A 21,353-nucleotide genomic window follows, 5' to 3' on the forward strand; every position below is an offset into this window, starting at 1 on the left:
AGCTTTGCACATTTGCGTGAATTTACAATTGTATTAGTTGACAACGAAATACTCGCCAATAGGTGATAATCTATCAGTTCATATGGAAGCGAATAAACAATGCCCCCAGCGCAAAAACTCGTCCCGGCCATATACAGCAATACTTATATCATCCCGTTGCGAAGGTGGTGGGGGGGGGGGGGGAGGCGTCTGACATAAAAATGAAAATCCATAGTGCACTTTTTATCCAGGAATTTGCCGTAGTTGAGTAAAGATTGAGAACGCTCAGCTCTGAGGAATATTGACACACACCCGGCGCCGAGATGCTCTTGTGATGGGAACTGACGGAGTGTCGCTAAAGGGGATCTGGAAGCGTGCCGCATTCCATTCCAGACCTTCGGTTCAGATGTGCGAGGAAGAGTGAGTGAAAACAAGCGCATTGATGACTTTTTTTTAAAAAAAATTACATTCGATGAGAGATTACCCTTCACCGTGCTTAACGACAAATGACTTACACTCCCCGGATCATGGATTTTGAATAAAGCCTAGTTTACGTCTCACCCAGTGAGCGAACACAAACATTTCCTCTCAGAGGTGTAAACCCATGTGGCATTGTACGCTTATCCATATTTAAAGGCGACTGGTTTCACGGGGGACTTGGAAGTGGGGGAGGGGTTGGGTTGCTTATATGTAGAGCAATTTATTCCTTTACATCTCCAAAAAGTAACACATCACTTCTCTTCGATAACGTACGTACTGAGGAGCACAATGCAGCTTCGGGACTGCGCCTTTTATGTATTTATGCCGGCGTGCGTCGGCTGTGTACACCCCACCCCCCTTCCCCTAATATGGCTAGAAGATTTGGAAGCGGCAGCGGGAGCGATTGGGCGTGGCGACGGGGCTCGGTGGTGCTGAAAGACAGCTCCCCGCGCTGAGGGTGTGCGTTGCTGCTCCGCCGCGCCCTCCAGTCTTCTGCTGTGCACCATGAGTCCAGCGGCTCCCGGAGCGGCGCCATGAAGCGCCAGAACGTGCGGACCCTCGCCCTCATTGTCTGCACCTTCACTTACCTGCTGGTCGGAGCCGCCGTCTTCGATGCCCTGGAGTCCAAGCAGGAGACCTCGGAGAAGAATAACCTGGAAGAGAGGAAGCGCGACCTCATGACCAAATACAACCTGAGCGAAAAGAAATACGAGGAGCTCGAGCTTGTTGTCTTGAAACTCAAGCCTCATCAAGCGGGGGTCCAGTGGAAATTTGCCGGCTCCTTCTATTTCGCCATCACTGTGATCACAACCATCGGTGGGTGCTTTGTTCTTTCTGTCTTGTATTGACGGGCCTGCACTTTCTGTCTAGTGTTTCGTCAAGAAAAAAGAGTTGAGGTCTTGGCGCCGTTTTACTGAAAAGTTAATGTTTGTAGCAATTTTAAATATCCATTACATTATTCAGTAGTTTGTAGCGACGCAGTGGAAGTTTAAGATCTAAGATGTGTTAAATAGTTTCTTGCACTAATTTAACCGTGTCTCGGGAAATAGATGACTTGTATTTTTAAGGATAGGAGAAGAATGCGACAGCTTGGAGTAATTAGTTCTGTCTGACCTTTTGAGGAAGACATGGTGTAAAATTCTGTAGTAAGTCACAACCTCTCTTTATGTGGTGCCAGAACAGCGAATGTAAGGGGAACACGGGGTCATGCAAGATGCTGAACGTTTTCACATTGAACACATTAGCAATGTTTTATGCAACACACATAAAAGTTGCTGGTGAACGCAGCAGGCCAGGCAGCATCTCCAGGAAGAGGTACAGTCGACGTTTGGGGCCGATGTTTTATACACTTTTCTGAGTTCCATGTCAAGTAACAGGATATAATGGAGAGCTTGCCAGAAAAATGCTGATCTCAGAGCAGGCAGTAAATGCCAAACAGTGTATTTTTCCTATAAAGAGAAAATTGAAGTGTGACCTAGGTGATGCTTTCAAAATACTAGAGGATATGTTATGGAACATTCACTCAATGGCCACTATTATGTATCTCCTGTACCTAATAAAGTGGCTACTGAGTTTATGTTTATGGTCTTCAGTGGTCGTAGCCCCAATCCATTTCAAGGTTCGATGAGTTGTGTGATCTGAAATGCTCTTCTGCACACCACTGTTATAACACATGGTTATTTGAGATACTGTCACCTTCCTGTCTGCTTGAACCAGTCTGGCCATTCTCCTCTGACCCCTCTCACTAACAAGCCATTTTGGCCAACAGAACTACCGCTTACTGGATTTTTTTTTTGGTTTTTCACACCATTCTGTAGAGCAGAGGCTCTCAACCTGGTGTCCACGGGGTCCTTGCTCAATGGTATCGGTCCATGGCATAAAAAAGGTTGGGAATCCTCACTCTAGAGATTGTTGTGCGTGAGTATCCTAGGAGATTAACAGTTTCTAAGATACTCAGATCACCCCTTTAGCACCAGCAAATGTTCCACCGTCAAAGTCACTTAGATTATATTCCTTCCCCATTGTGATATTTGGCCTGAACAACAACTGAACCTCTTGACCATGTCTGCATGTTTTTATGCATTGAGTTGCTGCCACCTGATTGGCTGATTAGATATTTGCATTAACCAGCAGATGTACAGGTGTACCTAATAAAAATGCACTCAGTGGCTACTGAGTGTAGGTAGAGAAGATGTTTACATTTGTAAGGGAACCCATAAATATGGGATAAATCTAACAAGGATTTCAGGAAAGGCTTCTTCTTCCAGAGGAAGTTTTGAAAAAGGATCTTGTTACAAGGAACAATTGATCCACATAACATTTTCCAGAAGCTTGCTAAGGAAGGAGAATTAAAAGGATATACTGATAGTGTTAAATGATTGGAAGAAACTTGGGAAACATTAGTACAGCAGTTGGTCTGAATTGACCTACCGAACACCTGATGCAACTTGTTTTAGGTGCCATGGTGTTCACTCTGCTTTGTCATGGAAATTTCATTGACTCTTAAATCTTTCCATTGTCACCTCTAAAAACTTTACCTTGATAAGCATTTTAAACAAAATTAGACCATAAGACAGCAGTTCCCAAACTGGGGTTAATGGTAGGGCCCCATGGCATAAAAAATAGGAGCTGAATTATATAATTATGCCTTCTCCCCATAACCTTTCATGCCCTGATTAAACAAGAAACTGTCAACCTCTGCTTTAAATATACCCAATGACTTGTCTTGAACAGTCACCTGTGGCAATGAATTCCACAAATTCACCATCCTCTGGCCAAAGAAATTCCTCCTCATCTCTTTTCTAAAGGGATGTCCTATTCTGAGACTGTGGCCTTGTGTCTTTTTCCTAATCTTCTTTATCCCAGTTTGACATCAATTGTATTGGATCCCATCCTGAGGTACTGGAGCACATTCCTGGTTAGCAGGATTACATGGCTATAATTTGAGATTTTATTCCATTGATTTGGGGTGTTAAAGTCAATATATTTGTATTCAGTTAGTGTATAGTAATTTCATAATCATTATCCAGTTTAGCAACTTCTTAATGCAATTGCCTGAATGCGATATTGGAAAGCTGCCCGCCTTGTGACAAAACTGACTATTTTGTTTACACAGTTTCTATCTAATGCAAGTGTTCAGTGAAGCTATTTTTAACAGCTTTATTCTAGAACATTTGTAACTTATTTCAATGGTTTTATTTCAGTGCACTTCGTATTATTCAGCGGATGATGTGAATGAGAGGTGACTGGAGTGATAAATCTGTGCATTTCAGAATCAGATTTAATATCACTGGCATATGTCATGAACTTTGTTGTTTTTCAGCAGCAGTACTGTGTAATACATAAAAAAACTATAAATTACAATAATAAGAAATGTGTGTGTGTGTGTATGTATATATATACACACACACACACACACACACACCATGGCACCCACCTCCCCGACCCCTGGCATTCCTCTGCCACCACCTGCACCACATCCCCTTTCAATAGTACTCCACCCTTGCCATTCCCAACATCCTTGCGCTCTCGCCAGATTTACAAACTCGTTCTCTGCTCTTCTGTTCTGGGGAAGGTCTGACCTGTACAAAAAGGATGGGCTGCACCTCAACTAGAAAGGGATCAATATCCTGGTGGGCAGGTTTGCTAGAGCTGTTGGGGAGGGTTTAACTAGCTTGGCAGGGGGGTGGGAATCAGAATGTGAGTGCAGAGATTAGGGTAGAAGACAAGGGCATGATGCTGTGTGTTCTGAGTTGGTGAGGAAGGACAGGCAGGGGAGAAAACATTAAATGTAGCCAGTTAGAGGGGTTGAAATGTGTCTATTTCAACACTAGATTAGGAATAAAGGGGATGAATTTAGCGCATGGATCAGTACGTGGAACTACGATGTTGTGGCCGTTACTGAAGCTTGGCTGGGGGAGGGGCAGGATTGGCTGATGCAGGTTCCGGAGTTTAAGTGTTTTAAAAGGAATAGGATGGGAGGTAGAAAAGAGGGGGAGTGGCATTACTGGTCAGGGATAGTATCACGACTATAGAAAGGGAGGACACTGCAGAGGGAGTGTCCACTGAGTGGGTGTGGGTGGAAGTCAGAAATAGGAAGGGATTAATCACTGTGCTGGGAGTTGTCTATAGGCCCCCAAATAGCCCTTGGGACACCGAGGAGCAGATAAGCAGGCAGATTTTAGAATGGTGCAGGAAATACAACTTCCCTCATATTGACTGGCACCCCCTGCCTGCAAGGGGGATAGATGGGGCTGAATTTGTCAGGTGTGTTCAAGAAGGATTCCTGACACAGTATGTGGACCGGCCGACGAGAGGAGAGGACATACTGGATCTAGTTCTGAGTAATGAACCTGGTCAGGTGACAGACCTCTTGGTGGGGGAGCATTTTGGTGAGAGTGACCACAACTCCCTTAGCGTCAGCATAGCTATGGAAAAGGATAAAACCAGACAAAATGGGAAAGTGCTTAACTGGGGAAGGGCTAACTATGAAGGGATGAGGCAGGAACTAGCGCGAGTAAATTGGAAACAGATGTTCAAGGGTGAAAGCACAGAAGTAATGTGGAGGAAGTTTATGGACCACTTGTGCTGGGTTCAGGATAGGTTTGTCCCACTGAGACAAGGGAAAAATGGTAGGAAAAGGCTGACCAAACACGTGAGGCAACTCGTCAAGAGGAAGAAGGAAGCATATGTTAGATATAAGAAGCAGGAAGCAGGAGGGGTTGATGAGAAATATAGGGTAACCAGGAAGGAGCTTAAGAAAGGACTTAGGAGAGCTCGGAGGGGGCATGAGAAGGTCTTGGCATGTAGAATTAAGGAGAACCCCAAGGCGTTCTATGCGTATGTGAAGAACAGAAGGATGACAAGAATGAAGGTGGGGCTGCTAAAGGATAAAGAAGGCAACATGTGCCTGGAGGTGGAGGAGATTGGGGAGGTCCTAAATGAATACTTTGCTTCAGTATTCACAAGTGAAAAGGACCTTGATCGGGTGAGGTCGAAATAGAACAGGCCTGTGTGCTGGACAATGTGTAGATTAAGGAAGAAGAAGTGTTGGATCTTCTTAAAAACATCAAGATTGATAAGTCCCCAGGGCCGGACGTGATATACCCCAGGTTGCTGTGGGAAGTGAGAGAAGAGATCACTGGAGCAGTAGCTATGATCTTTGAATCCTCTTTGGCTGCAGGGGAGGTGCCGGAGGATTGGAGAATGGCAAATGTAGTTCCCTTGTTTAAAAAAAGGTAATAGGGAGAATCCTGGGAACTATAGACCGGTGAGTCTTACGTCAGTGGTCTGCAAACTATTGGAAGGGATTCTTAAGGATAGGATCTACGAGCATTTGGAGAAGTACAGTCTACTCAAGGATAGTCAACATGGCTTTGTGAAGGGAAGGTCGTGCCTCACGAGCCTAATTGAGTTTTTTGAAGAGGTAACAAAAGAAATTGATGAGGGTAGGGTGGTAGATGTGGTCTACATGGATTTTAGCAAGGCATTTGCCAAGGTCCCCCACGAGAGACTCATCCAGAAAGTCATGAGGTATGGGATCAGTGGAACCTTGGCTGTTTGGATAAAAAATTGGCTTGCAGGAAGAAAGCAGAGGGTAGTAGTGGAAGGAAAGTATTCTGCCTGGAGGTCGGTGACTAGTGGAGTGCCGCAAGGATCTGTCCTGGGACCCCTGCTCGTTGTGATTTTTATAAATGACCTGGATGAAGAGGCAGAAGGATGGGTGAGTGAGTTTGCGGATGACACGAAAATTGGAGGAGTTGCGGATGGAGCTGTAGGTTGTTGAAGGTTACAAGAGGATATAGACAGGACGCAGAGTTGGGCAGAAAAGTGGCAGATGGAGTTCAATCTGGATAAGTGTAAGGTGATGCAGTTTGGAAGGACAAACCAGAAGGCTGAGTACAGGGTTAATGGTCGGTTACTTAAGAGTCTGGATGAACAGAGGGATCTTGGGGTTCAAATCCATACATCCCTTAAGGTCGCTGCACAGGTTGATAGGATAGTTAAGAAGGCCTATGGGATGCTAGGCTTCATTAATAGGGGGATTGAGTTCAAGATTAGAGAGGTCATGTTGCAACTCTACAAATCTCTGGTGAGACCACACTTAGAGTATTGTGTTCAGTTCTATTCACCTCATTACAGGAAGGATGTGGAAGCTATGGAGGGGGTGCAGAGGAGATGTACCAGGATGTTGCCTGGATTGGAAAACAAGTCTTATGAGGCAAGGTTAGCAGAGCTGGGACTTTTCTCTTTGGAGCGTAGAAGGATGAGGGGGGACTTGATAGAGGTCTACAAGATTATGAGAGGCATAGATAGGGCGGATAGCCAGTACCTGTATCCCAGGGCACGAATAGCAAACACCAGAGGGCGTATGTACAAAGTTAAGGGAGGGAAGTTTAGGGGAGACATCAGGGGTAAGTTTTTTACACAGAGGGTCGTGGGTGCCTGGAATGACTTGCCAGGGATGGTGGTGGAGGCTAAAACATTAGGGGTAGTTAAGAACCTCTTGGACAGGCACATGGACGAAAGGAAAAATAGAGGGTTACAGGGTAATGTGGGTTTAGTACTTTTTTTTAAGGAATATATGGGTCGGCACAACATCGAGGGCCAAAGGGCCTGTACTGTGCTATAGTATTCTAGTGTCTAGTGCTCCACAGTACTGTACAAAAGTCTTAAGCACCCTAGCTATATAGTCATAGTCATAGTCATACTTTATTGATCCCCGGGAGAAATTGATTTTCGTTACAGTTGCACCATAAATAATTAAGTAGTAATGAAATCATAAATAGTTAAATAGTAATATGTAAATTATGCCAGGAAATAAGTCCAGGACCAGCCTATTGGCTCAGGGTGTCTGACCCTCCAAGGGAGGAGTTGTAAAATTTGATGGCCACAGGCAGGAATGACTTCCTATGAGTCTCAGTGTTGCATCTCGGTGGAATGAGTCTCTGGCTGAATGTACTCCTGTCCCCACCCAGTCCATTATGTAGTGGATGGGAGACATTGTCCAAGATGGCATGCAACTTCTTTTCAGACACCACCGTGAGAGAGTCCAGTTCCATCCCCACAACATCACTGGCCTTACGAATGAGTTTGTTGATTCTGTTGGTGTCTGCTACCCTCAGCCTGCTGCCCCAGCACACAACAGCAAACATGATCACACTGGCCACCACAGACTCGTAGAACATCCTCAGCATCGTCCGACAGATGTTAAAGGACCTCAGTCTCCTCAGGAAATAGAGACAGCTCTGACCCTTCTTGTAGACAGCCTATATGTAGGCACATATAGCCACATATATATGTGCCTACGGATTTTGCACAGTATTGTATGTATGAAATTAAATATGTAGTGCAAGAGAACAAAAGTAGTGAGAGAATCAGAATCCGAATCAGGTTTATTATCACCAGCATGTGACGTGGAATTTGTTCATTTCATGGGTTTGTGCAATGTCTGTATCTGAAATCTGACGGCAGAGAGGAACATGCTGTTCCTAAATCTTTGAGTGTGTGTCTTCACAGTCCTGCATCCCCACCTGATGGTGCCTTTGAGAACAGGGCAAGTCCTCTTCGCCCATCCATGTAACTATTGAATCTAATGTCCTAATTAAGCTGAAGGGGAAAATCATTTGCTTACCAAACCAATTAAGCTCAGAGATATCAAAGCAGCTGTACAGATTATGAAAAAGCACAGTAGGAAAACATATAGTTCAAGAAGGCCAGCAATATCGTGAAGGATCCCACCCACCGTGCTCATGGACTGCTTGTCCCACTCCCATCAGGGAGGAGGCTACGCAGCATCTACACCAGGACCACCAGACTCAAAAACACTTACTTTCTCCAAGCAGTAAGGCTGACCAACACCTCCACCCACTGACCCATCCCACAACCACTAATTTATCATTTCCTGTCAGTCACCTGATGTACAGATACTCCTATAACTTGCATCATCTTATGGACACACAATCAGTCCATGAATTCAAGATAATCTTACATATTTATATTTATTATGATTTTCAAAATTGTTTTCTGCATGCTTAGTGTGCTTTCTTATGTTGCATCAGATCCAGAATAACAGTCATTTCATTCCCCTTTACACCAGTATATTTAAGAATGACAATAAACAGTCTTGACTCTTGAATCTTGAATTGGGAAATCCACTGACTTCCCATCAAATGTAGCTTGTGAGCTTAGGATTCAGTATATCGTAAATGAAATTCTGCATATGAAATTTACCTTCTACAAATTGGAGGTAGAGTTCATTGTGAGCTGTTGGTGCAGAGGAGGTTGCTGATGGAAGGGACAAAGGTGTAAATCAGCTGGAGTGGTCAGAGTGCCTTCCACAAACTGTTGAGCAGAACTATTATTGTGTGCCTACTTTAAATCCTGCGAGCTTTTAACAAAGACAGTAAAACTTCCTTTGTCCTTATTGTGAATGGTCTTGATAACTTCATTAATGTCGGGTGCAAATAGAATACCAAAGTCTAAAGTAAATTTATTATCAAAGTATGTATTTGTCGTCATACACAACCCCGAGATTCATTTTCTTGCAGGCATTCACAATAGTACAAGAAATACAATAGAATCAATGAAAAAGTAGGCACAATCAACCAATGTGCAAAAGAAGACAAGCAGAGTAAATAAATGAATAAATAAACAAATAAATAAGTAATACTGAGAACATGAGTTGCAGTGTTCTAAAAGTGAATCCATAGGTTATGGAATCATTTCGGAGTTGAGCTGAGTGAAGTTATCCACGTTGATTCAGGAGCCTGATGATTGAAGGGTATTAACTGTTCCCGAGCCTGGTGGTGTGAGTCCTGAGGTTCTTGCACTGCCTTCTTAATGGCAGCAGTGAAATGAGAGCATAGCCTGGATGCTGCAAATCTTTGACAGTGGATGCTGCTTTCTTGTGGCAGTGCTCTTTGTAGATGTGCTCATTGATGGGGAGGGCTTTGCCTGTGATGGTCTGGGCTGCGTTCAGCACTTTTTGTACATGGGAAATAGAAGACTAAAGACTAATTGACACTGTTACTTGCGCCTTGGGTAAAACCTGTGTCTGGAGATGCAGAAGAAAGTGGCTGAGGGATGTGATGGATGAAGTAACAGGGAAATGGTCAGAGATAGTCTTGACTACAATTGTTAATAAAGACATCAGATGATCTAAGAAGGTTTAGAAACGGCATCCATCATGGGGGACATGTTCCCTTCTCACCACTTTTATCAGAGAGAACGTACAGGAGACTGAAGGATGCTGCTTTCCTGTGGCAGCACACTTTGTCGATGTGCGCAATGATTGGGAGGGGTTTACCTGTGATGGACTGGGCTGTCTCCACCACTTTACATTCATGGGAAATAGAGAGTTAAAGGTTCATTGATGCTGTAATGCTCAGTGCTTTAGGAACAGCTTCTTCCCCTCCGCCAAGAAGATGACAGAATGGACAATGAACCCATGAAAAGCACCTCACTACTTTTGCTCTTTTTTGATACCACTTATTTTTTAATATGTACTCCTTAATATAATATAATTTACAGTTTATTTAATGTTTTGCACTCTACTGCTGCTGCAAAACAACAAATTTCACAACATCTGTCAGAAGTAATAAACCTGATTTCAAGTTCCGAGGTGTCAACATGCCTGAGGATCTGTCCTGGGCCCAACGTATCGATGTAGCTACAAAGAAGGCACAACACTGGTTCTATTTCATTCGGTGTTTGAGGAGATTTGGTATGTCAGCAAAGACACTCTCAAATTTCTACAAATCTACCTTGGAGAGCATTCTAAGTGGCTGTATTACTAACAACACACATCAAAGTTGCTGGTGAACGCAGCAGGCCAAGCAGCATCTGTAGGAAGAGGTATAGTCGACGTTTCAGGCCGAGACCCTTCGTCAGGACTAACTGAAGGAAGAGTGAGTAAGGGATTTGAAAGTTGGAGGGGGAGGGGGAGATCCAAAATGATAGGAGAAGACAGGAGGGGGAGGGATAGAGCCAAGAGCTGGACAGGTGATAGGCAAAAGGGGATACGAGAGGATCATGGGACAGGAGGTCTGGGAAGAAAGACAAGGGGGTGGGGGGGAACCAGAGGATGGGTAAGGGGTATATTCAGAGGGACAGAGGGAGAAAAAGGAGAGTGAGAGAAAGAATGCGTGCATAAAAATAAGTAACAGATGGGGTACGAGGGGGAGGTGGGGCCTAGCGGAAGTTAGAGAAGTCGATGTTCATGCCATCAGGTTGGAGGCTACCCAGACGGAATATAAGGTGTTGTTCCTCCAACCTGAGTGTGGCTTCATCTTTACAGTAGAGGAAGCCGGGGATAGACATGTCAGAATGAGAATGGGATGTGGAATTAAAATGTGTGGCCACCGGGAGATCCTGCTTTCTCTGGCGGACAGAGCGTAGGTGTTCAGCAAAGCGGTCTCCCAGTCTGCGGCGGGTCTCGCCAATATATAAAAGGCCACATCGGGAGCACCGGACGCAGTATATCACCCCAGCCGACTCACAGGTGAAGTGTTGCCTCACCTGGAAGAACTGTTTGGGACCCTGAATGGTGGTAAGGGAGGAAGTGTAAGGGCACGTGTAGCACTTGTTCTGCTTACAAGGATAAGTGCCAGGAGGGAGATCAGTGGGGAGGGATGGGGGGGACGAATGGACAAGGGAGTCGCGTAGGGAGTGATCCCTGCGGAATGCAGAGGGGGGGGGAGGGAAAGATGTGCTTAGTGGTGGGATCCCGTTGGAGGTGGCGGAAGTTACGGAGAATAATATGTTGGACCCGGAGGCTGGTGGGGTGGTAGGTGAGGACCAGGGGAACCCTATTCCTAGTGGGGTGGCGGGAGGATGGAGTGAGAGCAGATGTACGTGAAATGGGGGAGATGCGTTTAAGAGCAGAGTTGATAGTGGAGGAAGGGAAGCCCCTTTCTTTAAAAAAGGAAGACATCTCCCTCGTCCTAGAATGAAAAGCCCCATCCTGAGAGCAGATGCGGCGGAGACGGAGGAATTGCGAGAAGGGGATGGCGTTTTTGCAAGAGACAGGACGGAGGAATTCTAGGACGAGGGAGATTGTTTTCTTGTTAAAAAGGCATGTAAAGAAGTAATTGGTGCAAAGACAGAGGTTGATGTGAAAAACCTTGAATTTAGAAGTAGATAGGGTGGTAAAGAAAGGCATGTTTGTCTTCATTGGTCAGGGCAGCGTGTACAATAGTGAAAAAGTTATGTTGCATATGTGTAAAGCTATGATTTGGCTCCAAAGAACCGTCAGGGCTGCGGAAAGGATTATTGGTGTGAAGCTGCCCTCTAGTCCTGCATCTAGAGTCAGGAAGTGAGGAAGCAGCATCATTGTAGACCCTTCACACCCTGGACATCACCTGTTCCAACTTCTTCCTTCTGGTAGGCGCTTTAGATCACTGTATGCCAGGACAAATAGGCACAAGAATAGTTTCTTTCCGTATGCCATCAGTCTTATGAACACTTGAATTTTAGTCTATTATAAACCAAGTCCACCTGCACATACACTGGTATACCTCATTGTATATAGTTCATGATTATTTGTACTATTGTTTTGTTTGCTTTTTGACTCTGTACAGCGAGAGCTCAGGGAAACCAGCATCAAATTCCCTGTATGTGTCCACATACTTGGCGATAATAAAGGATTCTGATTCTGATTCACTAGGAGTATTGTGTGCAGTTCTGGTCCACCCATTACAGGAATGACGTGGTGGCCTTGGCGAGGGTGCAGAAGAGATTTACTAGGATTCTGCCTGGGTATTAGCGATTTTAAAAAAAAAAGGTTGGACAAACTTGGATTGTTTTCTCTGCAATTTGAGGGGAGTTCTGAATTTAAAGTAATTACATAGAACATAGAACAGTACAGCACAGTTCAGGCCCTTCGGCCCACAATGTTGGGCCGACCTTTTAGACGACTCCAAGATCAATCTAACCTAATACATATTCCTCTATTTTTCTTTCATCCATGTGCCTGTCTATGAGTTTTTCAAATGTCTCTACCTGCCTCTACCACCAGCCTCGGGAGTGTGTTCCACACACCCACCACACTCTGTGTAAAAACCTACCTCTGACGTCTCCTCCTATTACCTTAAAAAGTTTTCCCTCTTGTATTTGCTATCGCCACCCTGGGGAAAAGGTGTTAGTTGTCCACTCTGTCTATGCCTCTTCAACACTAGTGTGCTAAATTTGGAGTATTGTGTGCAGTTCTGGTCACTTACTTACAAGAAAGATAGCAATAAGATTGAAGTTGTTACAGGGATAGGTTGATTAGGTCACACAAGCCTGGAACATCTGGACAGCAAAGATACATATATCAGGATGCCCTTTATTGATTACACCTCAGCATTCAACACCAGCAGCCTCTCAAAACTAATGATTGAACTCCACGATCTGGGTCTCAATACCTCCTTGTGCAATTGGATTGTGGATTTCCTCACTTGTAGACCCCGGTCAGTTCAAATTGGCAAAATCATCTCCTCCAGAATCTCCTTCAGCACAGTAGCACCGCAGGGATGTGTACTTAGCCCCCTGCTCTACTTGCTTTACACCTACGACTGTGCGGCTTAGTACAGCTCCAACACTGTATACAAGTTTACTGATGACACCACTGTTGTGGGGCTGTATCAAAGATGGTGATGAATTAGCATTCAGGAAGGAGATTGAAAATTTGCCTGAGAGGTGTAAAAATAACAACCTCTCACTCAATGTCCATAAGACCATTGAACTGATTGTAGACTTCAGGAGAGGGAAATCAGAGGTCCACGAGTCAGTAATCATCGGAGGATCAGAGGTAGAGAGGGTCCGTAGCTTTAAATTCTTGGGTGTCACTATCTCAGAGGACCTATCCTGGACCCATCATATAAATATAATTGTAAAGAAAACACTGCAGCACCTCTACTTCCTCAGGAGTCTGCGGAGATTTGGCATGTCATTAAAAACCTTGGCAAACTTCTACAGACGTGTGGTGAAAAGTGTACTGACTGGCTGCATTATAGCCATCAGGCTCTGGAACAAAAGGGGATAACTATACCTATTTAAGGACTTTTTAATTTCATTACTTCATGCTCGCCATTTATTTATATCTGTATCTGCACAGTGTGTTGTTCATTGATCCTGTTTACAGTTAATATTCTATAGATTTGCTAAGTATGCCCGCAGAAAAAGAATCTCAGGGTTGTATGTGGTGATATGTATGTACTCTGATAATACATTTTACTTTGATTTAAAGGACACAAATTTATTCCCAGGTCTGCATGAGAATGAGGGGAAATTTGTTAGAGGTACTTCCTCCTGGTGCCATGGTTTCCTCCCACACTCCAAAGAAGTACCGTTTGATTGGTTAATTGGTCATTGTAAATAGTCCCATAATTAGGCTAGGGTTAAATCGGGGGCAGCACAGCTTGAAGGGCCTATTCTGTACTGTAGCTCAATAAATAAGTCAACCTGAGAGGAATAAATAGGGTTGTTATTGCTGGGGGTGGTAATGGAGCCAAACTCGCTCCACCTATGAAATACTCCCAATGGACTTAGTGTCTCAAATAGCTTCTGACAACCAAGCCCAACTCCTGGCCTTTACGCGTGACTTAGCTACTAAGCCTAGCAGAACCATTCTACTGACAGAAAAAGAGGCAAAGGCAGGTTACTGGCACCTTGAAACGAGTCGCTTTGGGCAGATGGGGCTCATTAGCCATGGTTGGCAGCTCATCTAGGAGAAGGAAAATCTCTGATCTCAGACCTCCTCTGTCTTGCACCTATACCCGCTCATGGGGAAGGATTCAAGACTAAACTCTGATGGGAAAATCTGGAACTGGAGTCCTAACCGCCGTCCTACAGTGAGTTCAATACTGCCTGGCAGCTCCTGCGATGCTGTTGGTACCAAACTGTATCCGTCTCTGCCGTTCCTTTGGGTTCATCAGATGTGTGGAGAGGGGGAGCTTACTACATGGGCAACAGCTTGCTCTCCATATCGTACTGCCCAGATTTGCATATCTAGAGAGCTAGGACACAATACCCGTGGTCAATTCTGACCGATGGAGGCCTCATAAATAGGGTGAATTCATTTGGGCTTTTTTTACCTCATGTTGAGTGACACTTGAACTAGAGGTCATAGGTTTAGGGTTAAAGGTGAAATATTCTAAGGGTACCTGAAGGGAACTTTTTCACTCAGAGGGTGGTGTGAGTGTGGAATGAGCTGTCAGTAGCAGTGGTAGAAATGGGTTCAACTCAAAGTTGGAATTTCGAAGTACATTGGTCCTCAAAGTATATATACATTATATATCATTGAGACTGAGCCACAAAACAAAGAAACCCATTAACACAAAAGAAGACTGTCAATCACCCAATGTGCAGAGAGAACAAAACAGATTGTGCAACGTTTGAAGAAGATATGTGAGGCAGTTATTTACGCTGACAGTGGCTGATGCCTGGAATATGCTGCTGGAGGTGGCAGCAGATACGATAGCGGCATTTCCGAGGCTTTTAAACAGGCACATTGATATGCTGGGGATGGAGGGATAGGAATCGTATACAAACAGGGGTAATTATTTCAATTTGATATCATATTAAGACCAGTGTTTGTGCACCAAAGGGCCTATTGCTGTACTATCCTGCTGTATGTTATTTGTTATGTGTAAAAGCTGAGAGGGGATTTTTGCCTGAGAAATCTGAGCTTTGGGGGCAGCGGGGGGTGTGGGCGCGTTATTGAGGTATATGGATGAAGATGGGAATGTTAAGGATGAAGAGATTGAAACGAATCAAATTTAGTGGTCAAGCGGAGGGGGGTGGCATGAAGAACATATGACAGTAATTACCCCTCAATATCAGGCTCCTGAATCAATGTGCATAACTTCACTCACCATAATACTCAACTGATCACTGAATAGATACAATAGACTCACTTTCAACCACCCTCCACCTCGTGTTCTCTGTATTATTTATATATATATATTTATGTATTTATTATTATTCAAGGGTGGCAGGTGGAGAAACGTCTCTACCAAAGGAGGTGTAAGGCACTCCTTCCCTCCGCTAGCCTGCAGGTCACCCTTGGGCTAAGGTGAAGCACCTGCTTAGCCCCCCCCCCGATCAGGGTCACGTGAAACCATGGGAGCAGGTGATGGATGGTCGTATGAGCGGCTGGTGCAGATCACAAGTCCTGGTTATGCAACATTGATGCCAGGCAGACAAACTCTGAAGAGTATTAGGTACAGAGGAGATGTCAGGGATAGGATTTTTACGCAGAGAGTGGCGAGTGCTGAACAAGCTGCTAGCGGTGGTGGTGGAGGCGAATACGATAGGGTCCTAAGAGACTCCTAGATAGGTACATGGAGCTTAGTAAAACAGAGGGCTGTGGGTAACCCTAGGTAATTTCTAAAGTAAGTACATGTTTGGCACAGCATTGTGGGCTGAAGGGACTGTATTGTGCTGTAGGTTTTCTATGTTTCTATGTTTCTAGTCACGTGGGCACGTGGCCTAGTGGTTAAGTCATTGGACTAGCGACCTGAAGGTCATGTGTTCGAGCCCCAGCCGAGGCAACGTGTTGTGTCCTTGAGCAAGGCACTTAATCACACATTGCTCCGTGATGACACTGGTGCCAAGCTGTATGGGTCCTAATGCCCTTCCCTTGGACAACATTGGTGTCATGAGGAAGGGGAGACTTGAAGCATGGGCAACTGCCGGTCTTCCATACAACCTTGCCCAGGCCTGCGCCCTGGAGAGTGAAGACTTTCCAGGCGCAGATCCATGGTTTCGCAAGACTAACAGATGCCTTTATTTTATGTTTCTAGTATGGACAATGGCTGGGGTCACCTGTGTTGTAAAGATACTGCCCAGAAAAAGGCAATGGCAAACCACTTCAGTAGAAACATTTGCCAAGACCATGACCATGATTGTCCAAGTCATATGACACGGCACATAATGAATGAATGAATTATTATATTTATTGCTATATTATCTTCTTTTATCCATTGACTCTATTGTATTTCTTTGTTCTACTGCAAGAAATGAATCTCAGGGTCATATTTGGAGACGCATTTACTTGGTAATAAATTTACTTTGAACTTTAAGCAACGGTTTGGTGATCACCTTATACCCAACAGCATTAATACTCAACATGGGCATTGGTGGGAGGGGTTCCAGCTAGGGATTTTGGTAAGAAGCAAGATATTAGAACTGATGATTTTGGTTTCTGTCAAGGCTGCAGCATCACATTGATTCAGGCATTTATTGCACTGTGATCACATTCCTTTAAGAAAAGGAGTATTAAAATAGAAATAACTGAATCAGGAGCACATTTGTGTGAATTTATATTTTGACATAAATAGCAGAAATTGTGTTACTTCACATTTAGTGATTGAAAAGGTTAAAATCCTCATCAGTCACACCAGTGAATTTAAAGGGAATGGATGTATGGGAGTTTTTGTTAGATCAGTAATCAAAAGGTCTGGACCACAACTTGACGGGTTTCAATGAGATCACCCCTCACTCGCTGGAGTTTAGAAGGTTATCACATTGCAACCTATCGAATATTGGATAGCCTAGACAGAGGAGAAGATATAGTGGGGGAGTTTACGACCAGAGGGCACAGCCTAAGGATAGAGGGACGTATCTTTAGAACAGAGATAAAGTGGAATTGTTCTTCTGGAGAAGGAATGCTATCTGCAATTCAAGCAGTTGTGCTATTAGTGATTGGATGGATTTGTCCAGTGATTAGTTCTCACTCATTCACACAACAGCCTCCTTTTCTAGATTAACATTTCAGAACGTTCTTTTACCTCAGGCTGCTAATTTGTGGCATGATTGTGCATTTCAAGATTTAAGGCGTCGCAGTTCACTGAAGGACAATCTCTGCCAATCACTAAAACTCTTTAACCTTGGCAACAACAACAAAAGGCTGCCTACTTGCAGAGGGAAAAAATAGTTTTCTTTTTCAGTTGTGCAGAAAGAAAGTGATGGGGAATCCCTATTCTTGTCATGAAAAATGCTTCAACCTGAAAAATATGACGGGTCTGTGGCAGTAAGACCAAAGAACTGATGGTGGACTTCAGAAAGATGGTGATCAAGGGAACACCAACCAATCCTCATAGAGGGATCAGGAGTGGAGAGAGTGAGAAGTTACAAATTCCTGGGTGTCAAGATCTCTGAGGACCTAGACTGGTCCCACATGTCGATGTAGCTATAAGGAAGTCAGCGGCTATATTTCTTGAGGAGTTTGAGGAGATTTCGTTTGTCACCTAAGACACTTGAAAACTTATACAGATGTACCATGAAGAGCATTCTGGCAGGCTGCATCGCGGTCTGGAATGGGGGTGAGGGTAGGGGTAGGCGATGGCACAGAATTGAAAGAATCTGCAGAAACTTATAAAATTAGTTAGCTTGATCTTGGGTACTAGCCTCCATAGTATCCAAGACATCTTCAAGGAGCGGTGCCTCAGAAAGGCAGCGTTCATCATTAAGGACCCCCATCACCCAAGGCATGGCCTCTTCTCATTGTTACTGTCAGAAAGGAGGTAAAGAACACTGAAGGCACACAGTCAGTGATTCATTCACAGCTTCTTCCCCTCTGCCATCTGATTTCTGAAAGGGCATTGAACCCATGAACACTACCTCATTTTTATTATTTCTGTTTTTGCACTGTTTTTAATTTAACCATGTTATTTATTTATTTATTTTTCTATATTATCATGTATTGCAATGTACTGCTACCACTAAGTTAACAATTTTCACACATGACCATAAGACATAGGAGCAGAATTAGGCCATTTGGTCCATCGAGTCTGCTCTACCATTCAAACATTGTTGATCCTTTTGTTCCCTCATCAGCCCCACTCCTTGGCCTTCTGCCCGTAATCTTTGATGCCATGTCCAATCAAGAACCTGTCAAACTCTGCCTTAAGTACACCCAATGACCTGGCCCTCCACAACAAATTCACCACCCTCTAGCCAAAGAAATTTCTCCACATCTCTGTTTTAAATGGATGCCTTTCTATCCTGAGGCTCTTTCCTCTTATTCTAGACTCCCCCACCATCGGAAAAATCCTTTCCACATCTAGTCTAGGCCTTTCAACATTGGAAAGATTTCATTGAGATCCCCCCTCATCTTTCTGAATTCCAGTGAGTACAGACCCAGAGCCATCAAACGTTCCTCATAGATAACTCTTTCATTCCTGGAATCATCCTTGTGAACCTCCTCTGAACCCTGTCTACATTTTTTCTCTGATGAAGAACCCAAAACTCAAGGTGCCTTATAAAGCCTCAACATCACACTCTGCTCTGTTATTCTAGACCTCTTGAAATGAATGCTAACTACACCTGTCATCCATGTACCTGTCCAAGTTTTTCTTTTTCTTTTTTTATGTAATTTATTTTTTATTGAATTTCATCATCAAACAAACATTTCCATAAGATGTATTTCAGGTACTGTACATATATATTATATAATCATATTGGTCACAAGTCTCCACATAATATTTATCTGATAGAAAGGAGGGGAAAGAAAGAACAATTGAAAGAAGAAAACTATGTATAAAGTAGGGAGTGATTTTTTTTTAACAACATATTCATTGATTTGTGAGAAATGTTCTACGGTTCTATTACATTTGCCTTCCTCACCACCGACTCTACCTGCAAGTGAGCCTTTAGCGTGTTCTGCACAAGGACTCCCAAGTCCCTTTGCATCTCAGATTTTTGGATTTTTTCCCCATTTAGAAACTAGTCCGCACATTTATTTCTACCACCAAAGTGCGTGATCATGAATTTTTCAACATTGTATTTCATTTGCCACTTTCTTGCCCATTCTCCTAATCTGTCTAAGTTTTACCTGTTTCCTCAACATTACCTGCCCCTCCACCAATCTTCATATCATTTGCAAACTTGACAACAAAGCCATCTATTCCATCATCTAAATCATTTATATACAGCATAAAAAGAGGTGGTCGCAAGTGATTCTGCATTCATCATGCACTGATACTCACTCTGCTGGCTGCAATTTTGTGCTATCATCTGCTTACCCTTCCTGACAGTCTGACTGCATGCTATCTTTGCTTTTTTACCATTCGTCCTATCCTGAGTCCCTTCTCTCCAGTTCCCATCCCCCTGCCAAATCAGTTTAATCCCTCCCCAACAGCTCTAACAAACCTGTCCGCGAGAATATTTGTCCCCCTCGTGTTCAGGTGCAACCTGTCACTTGAACAGACGAGATCCCAATGATCCGAGAACCTGAGGTCCTGCCCCTGCACCAGCTTCTCAGCCACGCATTTATCTGCCAAATCATCCTGTTTCTACCCTCACTGGTGCATGGCACAAGTGGCAATCCAGAAACTACTGCCCTGGAGGTCCTGCTTCTCAGCTTTCTGCCTAGCTCTCGAAGTTCTTTCTTCAGGACTCTTTGCTTTTCCTTCCTATGTCATTGGTACCAATATGTACCAAGACATCTGACTGCTTCCCTGCCCTCTCACAAATGCTGTTGCTGTGATCCAAGACGTCACTGCCCCAGCACCTGGGAGGCAACATACTACCCAGGAGATTCATGTTCACAGAATCTCCTGTCTTCTCTGACTGTTGAGTCCCCTGTCACTACAGCTCCCCCCTTCTCCCTCTTTCCCTTCTGCACCACAGACCCATGCTCAGTGCCAGTAACCTGGTCTCCATGGCATTCTCTTGCGAGGTCACCCCCCACAACAGTATCCAAAGCAGTATATTTATTTCTGAAGGGTGCTCTGTGCTAACTGCTAATTCACATTTCCATTCCTGATAGTCACCCAGCAACTCGCCTCCTGCAACTTAGAGGCAAATTAGATATGCCAGTGATATTAAACCTGATTCTGATTTGTATCTGATCTGCATTGACTGGTGATAGTATTAATGGCACCATTGCTCTGTATCTTTCAAACTTAATTGAAGTTTTATTAGTTTCATTTTGACTTTTTCAAATCACCCTCTGTAGTTTTTTGGAATCGCAGTTTCATGTTACCATTAGTAGTAGATCGTATGATGACTTGAGTCAAAGTCCAAAGTAAATTTATTATCGAAGTATATGTAGGTCACCACATACAAATCTGACATTTATTTTCTTTCAGACATACTCAATAAATTCATAATAGAATAACAACCATTACAGAGTCAATGAAAGACCACAGCAACTTGGGCATTCAACCAATGTGCAAAAGACAACAAACTGATCAAATACAAAAATAAAGAAAGAATGATAATAAATAAATAAATACATAAGCAATAAATATTGAGAACATGAGATGAAGAGTCCTTGAAAGTGAGTCCATTGGCTGTGGGAACATTTCAATGATGAGCCAAGTGGAATTGAGTGAAGTTATCCCTGTTGGTTCAAGAGGCTGATGGTTGCAGGGTAATAACTGTTCCTGAACCTGATGGTGTGAGCTCTGAGGCTCCTGTATCTTCTTCCTGATTACAGCAGTGAGAAGAGAGCATGACCTACGTGATGGGGGTCCCTGATGGGGGATGTTGCTTTCATGTGACAACACTCCCTGTAGACGTGCTCAGTGGTGGGGAGGACTTTACCTGTGATCGACTGGGCCATATCCACTACTTTTTGTAAAATATTCCATCCAAGGGCATTGGTGTTTCCATACCAGGCTGTGATGTAGCTAGTCAATGTACTCTCCAACACACATGAAGCTTAAGATCATATTCAAGTTTAATTGTCATTCCACCACCCATGAATACAGCCGAATGGAACAGTGTTATTTTGGGGCCAAGGTGCAGGACGCAGTACCAATGTCATGCACAACACAAGGAAGGTATAGTACATATAAGATTGCAGAAAGCACACAGTCACACAAAATAATATAATATTGCCCAAGTTCCTGAATGTCACGTCCTCTAGACTGATGGTACATGGTCATTATCAGCAAGAACAAACC

At 43.8% G+C, this 21,353-nt stretch overlaps 1 protein-coding gene across 1 annotated transcript in view; it reads left to right on the top strand.

Annotated features, from left to right (window-relative positions):
* The first annotated feature begins 992 nt into the window (after positions 1-992).
* The window catches only part of kcnk3a (potassium channel, subfamily K, member 3a), a 117,037-nt gene continuing 96,676 nt past the window's right edge, over positions 993-21,353 (top strand). Inside the window, exon 1 of the mRNA XM_072279370.1 lies at positions 993-1,275. Within this exon, the coding sequence (XP_072135471.1) occupies positions 993-1,275 (283 nt within the window). The remainder of the gene's footprint in view (positions 1,276-21,353) is intronic.

The sequence above is a fragment of the Mobula birostris genome, chromosome 2 (genome assembly GCF_030028105.1).
Source record: "Mobula birostris isolate sMobBir1 chromosome 2, sMobBir1.hap1, whole genome shotgun sequence".
NCBI classification, from domain to species: Eukaryota; Metazoa; Chordata; class Chondrichthyes; order Myliobatiformes; family Myliobatidae; genus Mobula; species Mobula birostris.